Raw genomic sequence first — 20,138 nt, 5'->3', positions numbered from 1 at the left:
TTTTATAAGCGTTTAAATATTCAACATTCAAGTACAGTGCTGTGATATCTTGTTGCTGGTTACTTGCTGTGGGTTGTGTTTTTAATTTGGTTAATAATGAAGGTTTGAATATCTCTAATATGTCTTAAATCTCTTAATATCGCGCAGTAAGTTCCATCAGCCGCATGTTGCGCTGTAAATTTGGTGGAAATGGAGATGAAGATGAGGATGATGATGAAGTCGAAAAAAGGGAGATCGAGGAAAACGAAAGAAGGGCCAAACACAGCATCGACGGGATTCTTGGTGACAGATGTAAGATGTAAATTTTTTTTTATTTTTTTTTTTAATTTTTTTATTTTGTGCAGAACTAAGATGAGGAAAACGGGTTTATGAGCATCTGCATGAGTTTTATGAAGACCTTTATATTTTCTCCATTTTCTTCTTCTTCTTCTTCTTAATAATAATAATAATCATCATCATAAAAGCCTTATACTAATAATAATATAGGCTAATAAAATAATAATAGAAACAATTATCAGGCTAATTGTCATGTTGGGACAATATTTAAAAAAATGAAAAGATGGCTTATACATTTGAAAATGCCGCGGGCCATGTATATGATGCCATAAACATATTTACGGGTGCTCCCATCGAGTGTAAGTTGCTTCCAATGTTTATTATTATTATTTTTTTAATACTGACATCAAATGGTCAAGAGATGGATGAAAAACTCTCTATGTCTCTTCTAGCTTATTTTTAGGCTTTTTTTATTTTTTTACTTTTTTTATTTTGTGGTTTTGGTGTTTTTTGTTAAAGTTACTGAAACTGAATTGAGGACCATAACAGATTAACCTCTTAAAACGAGACGTTCCTGGAGGAAAACTGCACGAATCAGTAAATCAAACATTTGTCCAAGAATAGCATTTGATAAAAGACGCTCCTGTGGCGCACAATCGGACACTTGAGGATGAACTTGGGGAAACAAAAGCGAAAGAGTCCATGAGACTCACGCTTCAGTTTCCTCAGGACAAAGCGCGGCCTAGCAGTAGCTTGGTCCTGACAAAAGACTCCACGCTTTTCAAAATTTGGAAAGAAAGAAAGAAAAAACGGTCCAACAAAAGGCGCAGAGAGGACATTATGGACGGCCAATGAGAGATGAATTATTCAGGAATGACCATAGTCCTGGCTCAGAAGAGTTTTATAGACTCAGAGGCCTGAGTAGAATAAAGTGTCAATTTTCACTTAGATAATGTCTTGGAATTTTCCTTCTTTTTTCCCCCTTCCCAAAAACGTCAGTACGTTTTGGGAGAGAAAGGGAGGAAAAAATAATATGGGATGTTTTAAAACGGTTAAATCTAATGCAGAAAAATACACAATTTTTATTAACACTTGTTGATCAGAGTTCATATGAATTGTCGGATTTAGAACACAGGCCTTATTCAGAGTAGCGGCATACCTGATTTGTGACGGGAACGAAAACTACAGTTTTTTTGATGATTTTTAATTTTTAATTTTTTTTATTTTTTATTTTTAGGAAGGTGTTTTTTTCAATATCACCCAATGTGAACAATCAACATTGCTTTAAACTAGAGACTGTAAATCTATCCCTCACAGCCTCGTTTTCATTCCCGTCAAAAATTAAATATGGCGCTACTCAGAATAAGGTCTATTAATAATTAGCTATTAATAATTAGCTTCAATTGTAAACTGTAAAATAAATAAATAAATAAATAAATAAAATAAAATTTTGGATTTGTTACATTTACCAGTTTCAAAACGTATTAAATTATGCCAAAAGGTGGTTCATAATTATTTTTTATACATAATTTCAAACAATCAAACGTAAAATAAGTAACTGAATTTACCTATAACTTTAAAACTACGCAACAAGTCTAAGACGGCATTATTGCTTTTGAGATAATTAGCGGCACTGCATTGCACTGTTAACCCTTGTGTGACCTTAAGGACAAAAATGTCTCCAATTGAAACCCATTAAAACAGCAATATTTGATCCCAGTGCTATTAAAGCATAAAATCATGAATTCTATGATATTATGCTTTCATTCTGGAGCCCTGGCTTCAATTTTTGTATTTAAAAAAAAAAAAAAATTTTTTTCCACCAGATGGCGCAATTTTTCTCATGTTTAGCCTATGGAGCAAATACATGCTTTTTTCCTATTTTCTGTTTGCTGTGTTATAGAGCACTGCAGGCCAATTGAATAAATGGTGCAGCTAAAATTGTGTGGGTGTGTTGGTATGGATGTCAGTGTGCTTTGTATGTGTGTATTGAGTAATTTGTGTGTGTGTGTAAAAAACAATTTATGAATATTTGGTTATTATGATCAGGACTGATGTTGGTTAAAAATTAACTAATTGAAAGTGGAAAATAATATTAATATATAATAATATTATGGCAGTTTTTTTGACACAGACATTTTTGTCCTCTAAGGACCTCTGAGTAACTTTTTTTATTTTTTTATTGACGCACAAGGGTTAATAATGGATTTTAACAACGAAATTCAATTAGAGACACTCAAATGTCAAAACAACGTGTCAGAATATCACGAAAAATCTTTAACATCCACACAGAGATAGCCTTCGGACAAAACCCGTTTCCTCTGTTGGAAGAAAAAAAATGCATGTAGCCTATTTACTGAGAAATTGATACAGGCAGCGCGTTTTTCTAAACCCCAACGGCCTGAAATTCTTGAGCAGAAGAGTTTGTTCTAGATGTCAAGTGGAGAGAATATACTCGGGAGATCCGCTGGGCTCTGTGCGCCCTCGCAGGGATCGCCTCGCGTCATGGGCCGCGCTACAATTGGTGCACATTACACTCAGTCATTGCAATGAAAACCTTTGCTAGTAGATTAAATCGAGCCCTTTATTCGTCCCCACTTTCATCTCAGGACAAAAACCCGCCCCCTTCCTATCCGCCCGGGGCGCGCATTCATTCCTCACTGCCCTTTTCGTTCTCTTTCCAGCACCGCCATCGCGAATACAGATCAGTTGGTAATTAGTTTAACAAACGACTGTCGCTATATATATATATTGTTTTGTTTTGGAGACACTCTGTTGATATGATCTTTTGAAGCGAACAGAGGCACTTTTTTTTGACTTAACACTAATATTTTCCATGCATTTCTTTCAGGGATAAAAAGTCAAAAGACTTGTTAAAGTTGCTTGTTTTTAAACACTGGACTTGAAAGTTACTTAGATGTCTATATCTGCAAAGAATAAAAAAGAAAGAGTGAACAAAACAAAGAATAGAGAAAGGAGAAAGGAAAACAGCCTTTTCAAAGCAGGGTTAATGTTTTTGTTTTCCTAGACGGATCAATCACCTCTGGCTTTTATTCACATGTAGATGTGTCTACATCATAAAACTCAATGAGTCCTGATCTCCACTGACACACTGTAAACTTCTCTCTCCATTCAAGTATCCTCCATTTGTTTGCAGTGGGCTAATTCTGCACTGGCTGTATTTAACTCTCTCCTCCCTGCTTGTGGGAGTTGTTGTGTTTTCCTTTTCGGTGCTCCGTTAAAATCTCAAAAGGGTGTATACAGAATCAAGAGGGTGTTCTCTAGCCAAATATTGATTAAGTACATGTTTGCTGAGTTTATATTTGTCGATTAAGAGGGGTGTGTTGGCTTCGGGCCCCTGCTCCTCCAAAACCTATTGTTGGGGCCCCTTAAAGGCCTGAGATCAAAGCAAGGGCTCCTTCAGATTTATTTGTCTGGGAAAAGGCAGTGTAGAGGACCATTGCTTACTAATACTGGATTAAGAACACACCTCAAAAGATGTTTCTCAAGTGGTAAAAATTGTTTGCTGAGGATACACGGAGCAGTTATGCAATTTTATGATATTTCGAGCACTCAAACTTTGTTGCACTTTGTTTTCATTATTTATTTATTTTCTCTCTTAAAAAGAGTGATAAACTAGTTACCAACATGCAACATGGACATCTTGTTTTGTCAGTCTCCAAACATATTGTTTATTTCAAAATTGTGTGCTTAAGGAGAAAATCATGTTTGATGTTAAAGTAGAAGATAACACCCACTGATACTGTAATGATATCAATTCAGAAAATGAAAACTTTTCAAGAACGGTGGGAGAAAGTTCCTGCGGTGCCTGTTGAGTCTATAAGGCCGTGATAAGTAAATCGATAAAACTCTTCCCACAATGCCGTGTTTGCTAGAGTGCATCCCCTCCTTTTTCCTATACTATTAACTTTGGGAAAACTGACAATCCTCGAGCCTCATTTAGCTAATTAAAAGTAACTAAAGTCATCAAAGAGCCACAGCCCCTCTCTCACAGATTCTCATTCACGGCAGGCGAAAAAGAGAACTCAGAAATACAAACAGTCAAAGGGATCAAGTTTTTTTGAAAGAAAGTCCCGTGGAGGCCAATTGAATAAGCTTAGTGCTTTCAGACCTGCCATGGTGAACGCAGTCAACATGTAATAATTAGTTTCATTGAGCTGCATTCCAACAATCTGCTGCTTTTCTCCTGGGCTCATTGTCTCCCAGCAGGCCAATAGCCAGGAGGACAGAGAGAATCAAGCAATGACAACACATGAAAGATTCAGCTGCCTTTGTCCGAGAGAGCAAGGAGGACTTTGTTTGTGTAAATAAAATAGGGCTTTTGCCTGCTTTGCTGACTGGATACTTACTCAATAGAGAAAGGAGAGTGAGAGCTGGAGGAACAGCAAAAAAGGACAGCTGCATGACACAATAATAAACAGAACTTTTGGGGTAGATTACTGTGTCAGTTTATTGCTGCCACAACCACAAATGCAATCAGAGCAGTAAAGACAGATCTATTTATCCAAAATTAGACCACAAAGAGGCACGATTATGGCCATATCTGGCTTGTGGGGGACTAATTTGATTTGTAATTGCCCCTTACATTTTTAGAGTGTTTTTATGTAGTGTTGAATGAAATCTGTCTCTTCGATCAATTAACAAGGGCCCTTCTTTCCCTGCTGGAATGTTCCTCAGCAATGATTCCGGGGCCCCGCGGAAATGGAGATGAGCAATCATCATGCCTTTTATTCAGCAAAGAGTTTATCTAGGTTACAGATGACGCAAAGTTATCTGTTTTCAGGCAGTATTAAAGATTACACATCTTTAATATAAAACTTCAGGTTTTGCTGTCTTCGGTTATGTGGAACATTGTTGTTTTCGCACTTGAATGTTTTTTTTTATACACAATTTTAGGAAATGGAACAGCTTGAGACAGGCTGGACATCATTTCTATACATGATGTCATTCTGTTCAATTTCAATGTGGCACGCAAAAGAAGAAAACACACATGCACGCGGTCACACCGAGCTTATCTCCAAATGAATGCTGCCTGTATGCTTCATTAGGTCTGCTTTCTGCGCTGGCACCAAGCATTGTGATCCTCAAATATTAATTCAAAGAACAATTAATGAATGCAAACCATCTTTGAAGTGGGGGGTGCGGGGTCGAACCCCGTCCAACCCTTGCCGACTGATGGACTCCTCTTCCACTCCTCTCCTCTCAAAGATGGTTTGAAGTGCCTGAAAGAGAAAGTGAGCAATAGAAGGTCAATGAAAATAGGGGCTCCTCTTCAAATTGAGCGCTCTATTTTCTTGGAAGTGTTTGAGTGAGAGAAACTCTGGCAAAGGAAGGGATGAAAAGGAGGGGAAAAGAAAGGTCGAGGGTTTCAGGGGCCTTGCCATAAAGACTCACAAAGAGGCAGTTAATTGAGAAAAGCTAGACAGCGTTGTCAATCACTTAACTTGAGAAACTTCACTTTTTAACTGCCACATGATTCGACAGAGAGAGAGGGGATGGGGGGATAAAGAAAGACAGAGAGGGAATCTGTAAGAAATTATAACAGAATCATGTCGAAGTCACTAAAACGTTTGTTGTCTCTGGTTGTTTTGGTGAAGAGCTGTAAGAGGCCAGAGCTTCAACCTCATGACTTTTAGCATCTACAGTGGGCCATTGTTGGCTCACTTTTTGTACTTTGTATAACTTACACAAGCAGGGCTTTCACATACAGCAGAATCATCATTTCCAACTCAAATATGCAATTTCTGATTTGTTTCAGACAAGATTAATTTGTTTTCAGTTTTAGAGCATTTACATAGAATGTACCACTGACGTCAACAATTGGAACTTTCTAATACTTTCCAACTGTTGTCCACGCCTGTGTATGTGATTGCAGAGAGTGATTTTACAGGGAAGCACTGTTTTGCAGTTATGTCAGTAATGCTTTTAACGGAGTACCTCTTAACCACAATACGCTTATTTCTATAAATGTTTGAACTTCATGTTGAATAATTTGTATCGCTACTCTTAAAAAGAAAGGTTCTTCAGTGGTTCAGCACTTTAAAGGAATATTCCTGGTTCAGTACAAGTTCAGCTCAAACAATAGCATGTGTGGCATAATACTGATTACCACAAAAATAGTTTCTTCTCTTCCCTCCTTTTCTTTAAAAAAGCAAAAATCAAGGTTACAGTGAGGCACTTACAGTGGAAGTGAATGGGGCCAATTTTTAGAGGGTTTAAAAGCAGAAATGTGAAGCTTATAATTTTATAAAATCACTTAAATGAACTCTTTTGTTAAAACGAAAAAATTATTTTAGCTGTGAAGTTGTTTATATAATTGTTTTTAATGACATTTTAGGGTTTTAGGGGTTATCGCGTTACATTGTCATAGCAACAAAGTTGTAAAATTGGATATAACTTTACATAGAAAAGGTTAGTACGTGATTTTATCACACTGAAATCATGTTAACACATGTTGTTTACGTCTTATTGCTATACATTTGAAACAGTATTTTAACATTTAAGGATTGGCCACATTCACTTTCAATGTAAGTGCCTCACTGTAACCAAAAATGTTGCTTTTTAAAAAGAAAAGGAGGGGCAAGACAAAATCAATTTTAGTGGTAATCAATATTATGTCACAGATGATTTCTAAAAAAATAGATCATAAAACATTCTTCTCATTATAGGCATCAGGTTGTAAATGCCTTTTTGGTTCTAATTGGAACCTTTATTTTTAAGAGTGTGGTGCAAGTTTACTGTTGTTTTATGAAACACAAGACCATAGCTATAAAAGGACGTTACACTCTTTGCAAAGTTTTAAAGTAGTGACAAGTAGTGTGGGTATTTGTTTGCCTGATGAATTTGTGTGTGTGCGTCAGGACTGCAGGGCCCTTCGGAAGGCTGTCAGCCCCTCTTTCGTACCCCAGAGAGGGTGAGCTGTGCATGGGCAGGGTCAAGGGGGAGTCCTGGGTCATTGGCTGTGTAAACTCCCACTCTGCTGAAAGTGCGGGTTAAAATAATGTGTTCAGTATGACAAGTAACATGCTTTCTATGATGGCCAATAAATGCTTTGAAACTGAAGAAGACCAAAGAGAGTTGATAATGTTTATATTATAGACATTTTAGATGTGAGAAACGCTTATTAAAAATTACACATAGTATCTTTTTCCAGTCTGGATTTGTAAATAATGAATTTTGTTCTTAATTATTATTTTTTTTTGTCTGGATAAAAAAATCCAAGTCAGCATCTTTGTCTTGTTTCCAAGTGAAAAATTGAAACGGCCTGAAAACATGATACACTACCGGTCAAAAGTTTAGGGTCACTTACTCGTTCTTTATGATTATTATTTTTCACATTTAAGGATAATACTAAAGTCATCAAAACTATGGAATAACATAAATGGAACTATGGGAATTATGTTGTGACTAAACAAAATCCAAAATAAATCAAAACTGTGTTATATTTTAGCATCTTCAAAGTAGTCACCCTTTGCCTAGAATTTGCAGACATGTACTCTTGATATTTTCTCAACCAACTTCTTGAGGTATCACCATGGGATGCTTTTTAAACAGTATTGAAGGAGTTCCCATCTATGTTGGGCACTTATTGGCTGCTTTTCTTTATTATTTGGTCCAAGTCATCCATTTCAAAAACGTTTTTTTTTTTATTTTATTTTATTTTATTTATTTTTTATAACATTTTAGTTTTGTAATGAAATATGTTGGCACAGTTATATTTTTGTCTACAAAACTAATTTCAAACATTTAAGCATACACCTTCAAATCAACAGGTTTTTAAGATCATGAGAAACATTTCAGTGAAGTGACCCCAAACTTTTGAATGGCAGTGCACATACACAGAATATTTTTTAAATATATGTATACTTTGTCTTGTCCCAAAAGCTGATTTTTGACTTATTTTAACCATAAACACAATAAATTAAATTCTAATAAATCATAATTACTTTTTACTATCCCAACAGTAAAATTCTAGAATATATTAAATACATCATTAATAAATTAAAAGAGAGGTCGATATTAAAGATGTATAATACATGTTTTGTATGATAAGGTAAAATTGTTTACTTTTATAGATCTGCGAGTGTCATTGGAATTGAAAGTTTCAAGCTCATCATGTGACCTGTTTGTCCTGGATATACAGTAGCTAGTTACTCAGGATGTGCACTTTCTTTGAAGTGTTTTTGCTTGGAAAGCGTGTGCCAAGAACATAAATATAACATAATGTCGATGTAATGAGTGCTCATATATTTGAGAGCGCGTGGTGTGTGTTCCCGTGGCGTGACTGCTGCGTGGGTGCTCCGTTTTGGCTTTGTCCTGTTGTTGGGAGCGATTCCACGCTGCAACAGGCACCTCTATCCTGTTCTGACATTGTAATGAGAAATGCATGCTGGGACCTCATAAAGCCCCAGCATCCCTCCTTTATGGTCCTCAAGCAAGCCCCTTTCCATACTTTATGCAAACCATCTCTTTAAATAGTTTAAATCCTTCTCGTCTCCTTCTAGGGTTTTTGCTTGTTTGTTTGTTTGTTTGTTTTAGTTGTGGTAACAGGTACAGTGCTGGTAACATATGATAATGCCATGGTATTTTAATACAAACTACCAAGTCAAAAGTTTAGGCATGATCTGATTTTAATCTGATTTTAACTTTAGTGTAAATAATGCTGAATACCTTTACAAAACCTAAAATAGAAATGTTTTGAATGGATGAGATTGACTAAAAAGTAAATGAAAAGCAGCCATTAAGTGTCCAGCATACATGGGAACTCCTTCAATACTTTTTATTTTTTTTTAAATACCTCATGAAGTTGCTTGAGAGAATGAACAGAATGTGCACAGATATAATGCAGGTGAAGAATGCTTACTTTGAAGAAGCCTAAATAAAAGATAGCTTTCATTTGTTTGAAATATTTTGGTCACTACAAATTCCCATACTTCCATTTGTGTTAATTCATAATTTTGATGACTTCACTATTATTCTACAGTGTGGGAGGTAAAGAGTGATTAGTGTGTCCAAACTTTCGATGTAGTGTATACCATGCTACTTTATCATTACTGTATACCATAGTATTTACAAAGATGCAATGTACTTCAAAGAACGTCCTTCATGGAAGTGTCTAAAAACCATAGTACTTTTCATGGGTAATACCATGGTACTCTTTGTGATATTGGGTCTGTTCAGTCAGCATGCAAGACTCTATCTTTTTGGAAGTTGTTCCTCTCTTCTCTTTGTCTCTATCGTTCTCTGTGTACTTTTCTTTCTCTCTCCTTCTCTCTCTCTCTCTTTCTCTTGGGGCAGCTGCTGGGGTCGTGACTCTTTAGCGAGTTGAGTGACTCCCTGCTCCTCCCTCTTAACAAAATGCCAACCCCAGATGGAGTCGTGATCGTTCCGTTAACCATTCTTCTCCCTACATCTGCTGGGATTCTATATACTCCTTAATTCACTCACCAGTGGCTGGCTGGGGCATGGGCTGAAAGGGCCAGCACTCCTCCATGCTGCAAATAAATGCTTCATTTGTCTCTTCTCTCTTTTGTTTTGTTTGGGGAACACATGTCACAAGCTCAATTACCCAACCATTTAACAGTCCCTCAGGAGGAGAAGACTCTCCCCTACCAGGAGCTGTAAACTGCCCAGATGGCCATTCGTACACTCGGGCTCTCTCGCTCCAGCATCCCTCTCTGTTTACTTTCACTTTAACTCTCTTTGTTCTGTGGCTGTGTTTGTGTTTCGAAGTGTGTTCTGTGCTAGTACCCAAGCATTTAAACACTGGTTACCTCTTGACTTTCCTGTAGAAATGAAAAGTCACAAAGGAGATCTCTATAATTTCTCAATGGTTTCAGCAATGAGTTTAAATGGAGAGCGAATAAAGTCACACAAAATGTCAACTTGGTTTTTGCTGGAATCTTCAAATTTTCGTCTCAGATATTTCTCATGAGAAAACCACTCTAGTAATCTCACTTGGGTGTTCTCTAGAGTTATTGATCTCAACAATGTCACAAACTGTGCTCAAGTTTGCCAAGATGAGTTAGGAATTTAAATATGATCAAAATAATTTCTCATAATTTTTTCCTGTGCCCAAATTAACAGAGCTATGCTATCCCCATTTTTTTATTTTTTTTAGCTCTGTACTCCTAGATTATATCAACTATTTTTTCAGTTGTGCCTAGTTTTATTTCTTCCAAGGAATTTTTAGAAATGCTCAAAATAAAGTTAATACTTCCAGTAAACATAACTAAGAACTTGATTAAGTCTCCTGAACTTTGATAGAGCAAAATCTGAGCAATGCATCTTTCAAATCCAATACAGTCTCTTTGGATTCATTTTTCTGTTGAGTTTAGCACAAAGCCTCATTTTCTTTGCGTCATTTTGCCTTTGGTTTTTCAGCCTTCTCTTGTTTGTCTTTGATTATGCCTGGAATTCACCACATTCACTTTAACATCCATCCAAACGCTGCAGAGTTAATTCAGTAAAGCTCTCTGTTTCTCTGTCTGTCTCTCTTTTCTCTAGCAGACTGATAAATGCTGTGTTTAGCTGGCAGGCTGCAGGTTTGTGTTTGTCCTGTGTGTGAGTGGAATATAAATCTCATTGTAAGAGTGAGAAGCACCATGTGCTCTTGTCATGATTTAACACATACCACAATAATCATTCTGGTCAAACATCCTGTGGTTGGAATCAGCATTCCCCTGATAACTTAATAATCAAGCAGTGATTACATCAAGCACTAAAATCATTTTAGAACAATTCAGAAAAATCAGCCCTGAACAACTTTTAAATGCATAATATAAGTACAGTTCTGCTAAACAGATCAAGTTATTTTACTTTAGAACACTATAAAAGTGTAACAGAAAAGCATTACTGAAATAAAAATAAATAAATAAATAAATACAAATAAATTAATGAAATAATTGTCAAATAATTAGGCTGGATTTAGTTTCTCTTTTTTCTATTTATTGCTGTTGTAGCTGGACTTTTAGTTGTCTGTTTTAATGAATAATATGAGGATAAAAGACAAAACTTCTGTCAAAAGTCAAAGAGATGCAGAGCAGATGAAACAGATGCATGGGAGAGGAGATAGATGAGGATGAGCTGTTGGTGGTGTACTGGGGCCAGGTATGCTTGGGAAGTGGACACAGTGTGAGTTTCCTGTCTTACTGAAGTTCTGATGGACAATGCTTCTTTGAATCCCTTGCTGAGCCTGTCAGTGCTTCCAATCAGCAGAATGAGGTGTGTTTTCAACATATAGACCAGTAAAAGAGATTTAATGAGATTGTATTGCTTTATTTATTTTTAAACTGATTAGTTCAGAATTAGACATTTTTCTGTAGGATTTTCGGCCGTTTCCACACATTTCCAGACCAAAGTAAGGACATCACTGCTCTCCTGGATGGAGCTGTAATGCATTTCTATATTGAAACAGATATGTCTTATGTTGGAAATCTCAGTGTTTTTGATGGTTTCACTAAAAAGTGGAGCAGGAAGCCCTCAACAAGCTTTTCAAAACCTCCCTTACCTAAGATTGTAAAAGACATTGTGTTCATTGTGAAATTATGGGATAAGTTTTGGTTCTATTTGTTAACATTAGGTATTATGAACTAACAATGACAGCATTTCTTAATCTTGGTTAATGTTAATTTATCAAAATACTGTGGTTTATTGTTAGGCTAGTTCATGTTATTTCATAGTGCATTAACAACTAATGTTAACATATAAAAATCTTAATGTAAAAAATATATTAGTGTACATAGAAATTCAATTTGATAAAGATTAATAAGTGCTGTAAAAGTATTGTTCATTATTAGTTCATGTTAATTATTGCGTTAACTTATGTTAATGAATACAGCTTTACTCTAAAGTTGTACTGAAATTTCTGTAGATATGCTTCTGAGGGAAACTGGTTCATGACGTTATAATGAAAAGTTTCTCGAATCGAATCATTCATAATGGTAGACTGATGTATCGGTTTTACAGATTAATCTGTGCCGATAGTTGCTTTTTGGATAGTTAATTTTTTTTATTTTTTATTCCTCATCAATAAACCTCATTTGGTGCAATATTTCTACAAAACTCTTCATCTGGTGATTATATAGGCTATAAAAAGCTTCATTTGGTAAATACTTGCATGTAGATCATTGTAATGCAGCCCAGTGTATGTCATTTCACAATAAGAGTCCCCGGTGTATTTACGGCTTGTTTATAGTTAAAAGTCCCGCATTATGCACCAAATCTTTTTAAGAATCTTGTAGCCTCAATGTCTTTACCTGTTATAGTATGGAAAGACAACATCTAATCCTTCAGAACTTCGAACATCAATCTTAAACATTCATGTCAATGTAGCATCAGTAATGAAAACCCAGGAATGATAAATTTTTCAAAAGAAATGCCTGCTTAGCATACGTCAATGCAGTTAATGGACATGATGGACTAGACTTTGGATGACAATTATTTTAGTAGAATCGGTATTCCCACACACACCTTACTTTAGTCACCAAACTAGTCCCACAGGTGCCAGTCCCCCCCCATCCCACCCTTTTCTGACTCTCTCTGTATCGCTGTTTCCCCATCACCACCCAGCTTCCTCCACCTCCCCCTCTGTAACCCCCAGGCTGTGGAGGAGGATGGGTTTGGGGGCAGCCCCCCGCTGTTCCCCTGCGGAGCCCCCTTTGCCCCACGTCCAGCCCTCATTGTGCCCCCCCCAAACCCCCCACCCCCCACCTGCCCCCGCCCCCTGCCAGGCAGGTGACAGGGGCCTCAATGCTGCCCAGACCGAGCTCATGGAACCTACAGATGGAGCGTGGAAATCAGACTCCAAAGAGCTCAGTCACCATTCTCGCTAAACAGGCCAACAAAAGACTGCCAAATAATTCCCCAAAGAGATGGAGAGAGAGTGGGAAAGAAAAAGAGATAGAGAGAGAGAAAGAGAGAGAGAGAAAGAATGCCAAATGCAACAGTGTAATTCACAGATTACAGTCTGTAGCGTTTGACTTTTTTGTAGCAATAATAGAAACTAGTTTTGGGAGGACAGGAGAAGAAGAAAAAATATATATATATATATATATATATATATATATATATATATATATATATATATATATTTTTTTTTTTTTTATGTTTTTCTTGAACGCAGACCATAAAATGATTTGGTAGCTCTGGTACCCTCTCTTTTTCTTAGAGGACCTTTATTTTGGATATTAGTTTTGGGAGAATAACCTGTTTGCTTTTTTGATTTTATGAGTTAGATCTCCACAAGTCTTGAGGAGTTAGTTGATGGAGCAGGAAATGAAAGGAGAACTCACTGATGAATGCTATTTCCTTAAAAGCTAGCTGTTTATTACTATCGCTGTCTAGTCTACTGAAAATAGTACAGATTTTTTGGGGAAAATGGCTTGAAAAGAGATACCCTGTAGCATTAGGGAGTGGAAAAGGACAGCTGTAGCTCCTTCCTTGTCTCGTTCTTTCTTTCCAATTTCTGTGAGATGTCTGGAGAGATGCACGCTGGCATTGGGCAACAGCATTTCCTTGTGGCTCCAGGATGCAGGCATCAAGGGTAGACAGTGACAGGTCTGCTTCACGTGATTCTCCTCTTTAATTAAACCTCTAAATCTGTGACTGTCTTTTGCTCTGTTTCATTTTCTTACCTTTCTAGTGGGAGAGATACACCTGCCTTTTCGCTGGGAAGTGTAGAAGGTTTTTTGTTTATGAAATTGTGTTGATTTATTATCAAACTAAAAAAGTCCAAAGTTCTTTCAAGAACTCTATGCAATACACATTCATGCTCTCTATTGTAAATCAATAAAGACCCCATGAAATCGCTTGTTGAGCACAGTTTCATTCCTGTGTTGACATAGTTCCGATTTCAGAAGAGCATTTGTTTGGACAAAAATCTGTTTAGTGCAAGATGAGTCATCAGTATTTTTGGTCTGTTTTCCAGGAAGAGAAATACAGTAAATTTTAAATGCGAATATCTGCTAAAAATGACTTCTGTCAAATTTTAAGGGTACACTAGCATATACAATATACTGTATATTTGGCTGCAAACCTTATGAACATAGATTAAAAGCCACAAAACAACAATTTTGATTTAATGGGGTCTTTAATAGATGATTTTACACAGATTGTCAAAATTCATGGAATTGGTACCAGGGACTCTTCACATTTCCTGGTTTGGAATGCGGAATTAAAGTATAGCAAGTTAAATCTCCATAGCGGTGAAAGGGAGACAACGGCATGGATTACGACATGGATTGCATTGGATTACGCCAGTTAGAATTTAATTATATAAGAACTAGCTTTACTAGCTTTTTAGTTTTACTAACTATTTTTTTTAAATTAATGCCAGGGTAATATAACACAAAGTATAATGTTATAATTTGACAGTAAATAATAAAATATATATACCGGATATGCAAATTTAAAAACCTGATTTATGCTTTTAAATAACACAGAAACACACCATCACAGTCTGTGAGAATGGTCCATTGTGGATCTTTAGGATTTTGCTTCTGTGTACTTTGTAGGTATATATGTCATATTTTCCACAGAAAGGTACTCTCTGCATACTGTGTCAGCAAATCAAATGTAAACAGATTGTTTAATGTATTTTTTAATTTCAAATACGATCTCGATGGTTGAAGTCCTGCACGGGGTCTTTTTTAAGTTTTGTGTTCTCAACCATTTGGGGGTGAAATTTATAGAGAGCGAGCAAGAGAAAGGAGATGGCTAGTGTCAGACGAAGCAGATGTGGTGTTGGCGAGTTCTGGATGGGGGCTTTCGAGGCGTATTACTGGACAATAGCGGGCTGTCACGGTAGTTTGAGGAACCTAATCATTTGATTGGGCCTCCCTCCACTGGGTACAGATTTGCCGAGCTTTATTCCATGCACACTAACATTTCTTCTGCTGAATTAGCTATGAAATAACTCTCACTCTGTCTAACTTCAGTTAAAGTTATACCTGTGCAGGAGAGTGGTGATGTGTGTGTTTGTGTGTACACACAGATGGACGGGCGATAGGAAATTTTAAAAATACTGGCCTCCAATTTTAAACATGTGAAAACAAAATAATGTGCAACAATATTATGGTCTGGTTATATAGCTTAAAAAGATTTTAAACATATTTAACCTATAACAAATAAATATATTGTAAAAAATGTAGCATTAAAAGTAAAAGCAGACACTTTTTAATTGTCATGTATACATAGATGACGAGGATTTTTCTTGGTATAGGTGCCGACATAGTAGAGGAAACACAGTAACAACAAATACTGAACAAAAACAAAAAGCAATTCAAATCCTCAATATTTTTAATGTAACTGTAGCTGCATGAGTTTAACAGTAAAAAAGACCTTTTGAAACAGAAGAGTGCCGTGGCTACCTCTAAGGAGCGATCGAGGCAAGCTATTAATACTTTTTTTAGCGAATCTCTATTTTAATAAAATTATGTTAGGTGTGCTTTGTGCATAAAGACATGGATTTAAACTTAATTTCTGAATGTAATTTCTGCAATACCGAAACTAAATAAACCTCTTGCACTTAAGCACAGAACGCTGGTATTATTTATTTATTTATTTATTTGTCAAAGGTAATCAATGCAGGGTAAATTACTTTCAAATTGTAATCTGGTACTGATTACAAATTACATTACTAAAATTGTAATCAGTGGCATAACCTCTGATTACATGTTTTAGGTAATCTAATTTGATTACTTTCAGATTACTTCTGACCTTACTGTTGTTTATTTGCTGTCACATGCATTCAAATAGTATAGTTTTGTACAGTACCATTTTGATATAAAAACATAGAAGTGTTCTTTATTACCAGATAAATAAATATATAAATAAATAACATATTTTAAAATTTACCAAATGTATATGAGTGTTAGGCTAATTTAGAATTAAATGTATTTTTAAAGATAAAAACAAAAATTAGGGAGCTCAATAAGTTATGAACAATTTACTGCCATTGCTTGATTGATAGGCTATGTTATTATGTAATCCATAAAAAAGTAACTAATCTGATTATGAGCATTTCAAAATGCTTTGTAATCGAATTACAAGTAGTTAATCTGATTATGTAATCTAGATTAAATGTAATCCGTTACTATCAGGCACTGAGGATAATACATATTAATTAACATCATGTTGATGTAAATGCGCCAGATTTAGCCAAAATGGCTAATTTTCATCCGTCAACCTAGGGCAGGTTGATGTTAAAAAGGAAAAATGACACTTAATCAAAACAATCTATACAAACTATACATAATCATATTAACATGATTAATACTGTTTTTTTCTTTTTATTTCGCAGCAAGCCATTCAGACGAGGGCTCTGATGTGGACTCGGAACCGGGTTTGCCACTTAAGAGGAAACAGCGGCGCAGTCGGACCACGTTCACGGCCGAGCAGCTGGAAGAGTTGGAGAGGGCATTTGAACGCACACACTACCCTGATATATACACAAGAGAAGAGCTCGCTCAGAGAGCTAAACTCACCGAGGCACGAGTACAGGTACATATAAACACTCATTTTAGCACGTATGCACACAAACATCTAATGTCGAACTCAATTACAAGTTATAAATCTGACCTAATCGACTTACCAATACACAAACAGAGATTGGCACTGTTGTTACTGGCACTTTTTTTGGCAGTATGTACTTGCTTTGTATCTTTCACAAATGATCACTCATTTTCTCATAAGTTTGCTACTACAATAGTAGTACATGAGGTTTACACGATGAAGTTAAATTTACCAGTATTTTGCCCTGCATGCCTGCCCTGAAGTCACATGACACACATGCATACACACAGGCTTCTTTGTGCCAGGGCTGATCTCTTGTTTTTACCCTAGTATTCTTCCGCAAAAAAACCCCAAGAAACAAACTTTAGATAAAGTCTATTATTAACTCCTTTTAACCCAGTTCAACTAGAACCCCTGACATGATGTCATCATTCTTCAATGCGCACAGATGTTTAGATCGCTATCAGACCAAACAAGCTTTTAGCCACTGAATACACAAAGAGTGTCTTTGTGTACTCAGATACAAGTACACACACACACACACACACACACACACACACACACACACAATCTATACAGAGAGTGTAAAATTCTTTAAGAATAACTTATGTGGTGCCAAAGCAGAACTGTCATTTTTGTTTTAATTTAGTTTTAGAAAGTACATTTAAATTATTTTAGACAGAACAAAAATATGCAACAAATGGGACAAGTTGATTTCCTTCTTTAATATATGCTTTTTGATTGTCTGTACTTACAGGAAAAATTATTTAGACATCATGAATGTTAAACGTACGTAAGAGTATTTTTTTTGTCATTCCCATGTCCTTCAGGTGTGGTTCAGTAATAGAAGAGCTCGTTGGAGAAAGCAGGCAGGAGCCAATCAGCTGATGGCATTTAATCATCTGATACCTGGTGGTTTCCCACCATCCGCGATGTCAAGTCTTCAACAGTATCAGCTGGCAGACAGCCCATACCCTCCCTCCTCGATTTCACAAGGTAAGAACTAAAAAATGTACTAATATTTGGACATTAATGGTTTCTAAGGGTAAAATAACTTTGCTTGGCTTCTCCATTATAAAATGCATTCAGATGGCAATTAATTCTCAGGCAATGAGGGAGTTCTGTTGTTCGACGAACATGGTCAGTCACACATTCGAACATGCCATTGAGGAGGTCAAGCTTTTTTATGGACAGCCTACCTGTTGCTGCCATTATAATGGCCCATTTTAACAGTTAACCTGATTCAGTAGTGTAGTCTAGGGCACACGCAGGCATATGGCATATGCCCACCTATCTTTATTAGGATTTTGTGTATGCCCACCTAAAATAAGTGATGATACGTTTGGCCACCAGTATAACATGCAGACTTTTGACCCGGAACATTTTCAATCTAATAACACAATGCCGCAGCACTGCTGAGTGAACTGAGTGTTTTGTTTTTTCATTATAATTATTTGAAAAAGTGTACAGAGATTCTCTCTAAACGTGCACAGAGCTGCGGGAGGTGGGAGCGCAGCTGATGGCACAGGCAAGACAGACGTTCATTTCAGACGCGATGGGATATTTGCTAACCAGCAATATTTTCCATTTCAGCAAGGGGTGGGACATTTTCAGATTCTAATGCTAATGTACAAGCATCCCTGGAGTAACCATAATTTGCGCTGTAAATTTATTTCCCTGCTAAACGTAAATATAATATATATTTTGTGAAAATACTGCATGTTGTTACACCTGTGCTTTTTGATGCTCTTTGCAGATGCTGGACAACTGTGTCCCGTAATTATATAAAATGTCTTTTTTTTTTTTTTTTTTTTTTTTTTTTGCCTTTTACTGCTGTCAGTGGTGCCTTTTTCTTGTGATCTCAAATAATTTCAATTTATATTTCAAAGGAGGAAAAAGTTTAACTATACACAGAAAAGTAAATTATAGTACACAAAACAAATAACCACTAATTCTTACGTAGGCTTTATATGGTAATATAAGACAGCGTGTTAATGTGAACACACTCATATAAGCTACAGTGCTTAATAGTTTATTGCATATTATGTATGTATTTGTTTATTAATTAGAGTAATTTTCAGAGTAGCCTAATGAAAGGAACATTAATAAGACCTATAAATTTAAATACATATTTAACATCAAGTTACCATACCATGGTTCTTAGTTCTTCTGTACATCATGCCAGCAAGAAACTTACCCTGATATCCAGTAAATTCATGTGGGACTATAATTACAACAGCCAAAAAAATATTAATGGAAAAATATATCTATATTTGTTTCACAGATTAGACTCTGTATTGAATTTCTATGTATTCTTTTTCTTGAAATATGAAATATGAAATATGCACATTGCCATAGTTTTTATATAGCACAACTCAGATGAATGATAATGAGTTCAAAATAAGGTTCTGCCTGCATTTTTCTTTCTATCTTAGTTCATTTCTTGTTTGTTTTCTTGGTTGCTATCATCAGTTTCTGAGCAGCCTAGCACAGTGCACCGACCTCAGCCTCTTCCCCCAACCTCGGTGCATCAGACTGGGCTTGGCAGCGGACCGGGGGTCCAGGAGGGAAGTTCGGCCTACTGCCTCTCCTCGGGACGTCATGGCTTCTCTGGTTACTCAGACGGCTATGTGACCGCATCAGGCCATGCAAACTCAGTTAACCCCACCATCAGCAATGGCCTCCCATCACAGGTTAGTCTGTTGGACATACATGGCCAACAATCATTATTTAATCATAATTTTAATTATTTTTTTAAGAATTTAAGTGTGAAACAGGGTTTCTGTCTCTAATTATAGATATCTCGCTGGATGATGACCATCATCACGTCAAAACTTTGTGGCTTGCAGACTTTTATTTGTAGTATTCTAGTACTGTTGACACAGGTTTTCTGTTTAGAAATGTTCATTGACTGTAAACAGTTTTGTTCATTGTGTTGCATGGCAGTTTTTACACTGACCATCGGATTGGCAATGTGAGTGATTATGAGAATGAAGGTATAAAGGTGTGTGTGGGGTGGGGGGGGGGGCTGGATGGTAGGCACAATCGAAAGGTTGTTGATGATGGAAACGAGAAGTGAAAGACAATTATTTGTGATTACACACTCATCAGCTGTTATCTGTCAGCTCGCCTGCTGTGCACAGTGCGCTAACAACCAGAAAATGAGCTCTTGACTGCTTCAAAGCATCCGGTAGTTAGAGACAAGTGATGCAGTCTGCGTTCCGTCCTTCTGCGTGAGGAGAAACTCAGACCCGAGTGCTGCATGGTACAGATAAATTAAATGAAAAAGAAATGGACAGTGAGAGATGGAAATGGAGATGGAGAACAAC

General features: G+C 36.5%; 1 protein-coding gene across 1 annotated transcript in view; it reads left to right on the top strand.

Annotated features, from left to right (window-relative positions):
* The window catches only part of LOC127441117 (paired box protein Pax-3-like), a 37,074-nt gene that overhangs the window by 2,834 nt on the left and 14,102 nt on the right, over positions 1-20,138 (top strand). Inside the window, exons 4-7 of the mRNA XM_051698326.1 lie at positions 148-291; positions 16,598-16,797; positions 17,640-17,805; positions 19,282-19,502. Of these exons, the coding sequence (XP_051554286.1) occupies positions 148-291; positions 16,598-16,797; positions 17,640-17,805; positions 19,282-19,502 (731 nt within the window). The remainder of the gene's footprint in view (positions 1-147; positions 292-16,597; positions 16,798-17,639; positions 17,806-19,281; positions 19,503-20,138) is intronic.

This window comes from Myxocyprinus asiaticus, chromosome 5 (genome assembly GCF_019703515.2).
Source record: "Myxocyprinus asiaticus isolate MX2 ecotype Aquarium Trade chromosome 5, UBuf_Myxa_2, whole genome shotgun sequence".
NCBI classification, from domain to species: domain Eukaryota; kingdom Metazoa; phylum Chordata; class Actinopteri; order Cypriniformes; family Catostomidae; genus Myxocyprinus; species Myxocyprinus asiaticus.
The sequence above is the reverse complement of the archived record's forward strand: the minus strand, read 5'-3'. Positions and strand labels throughout refer to the sequence as shown.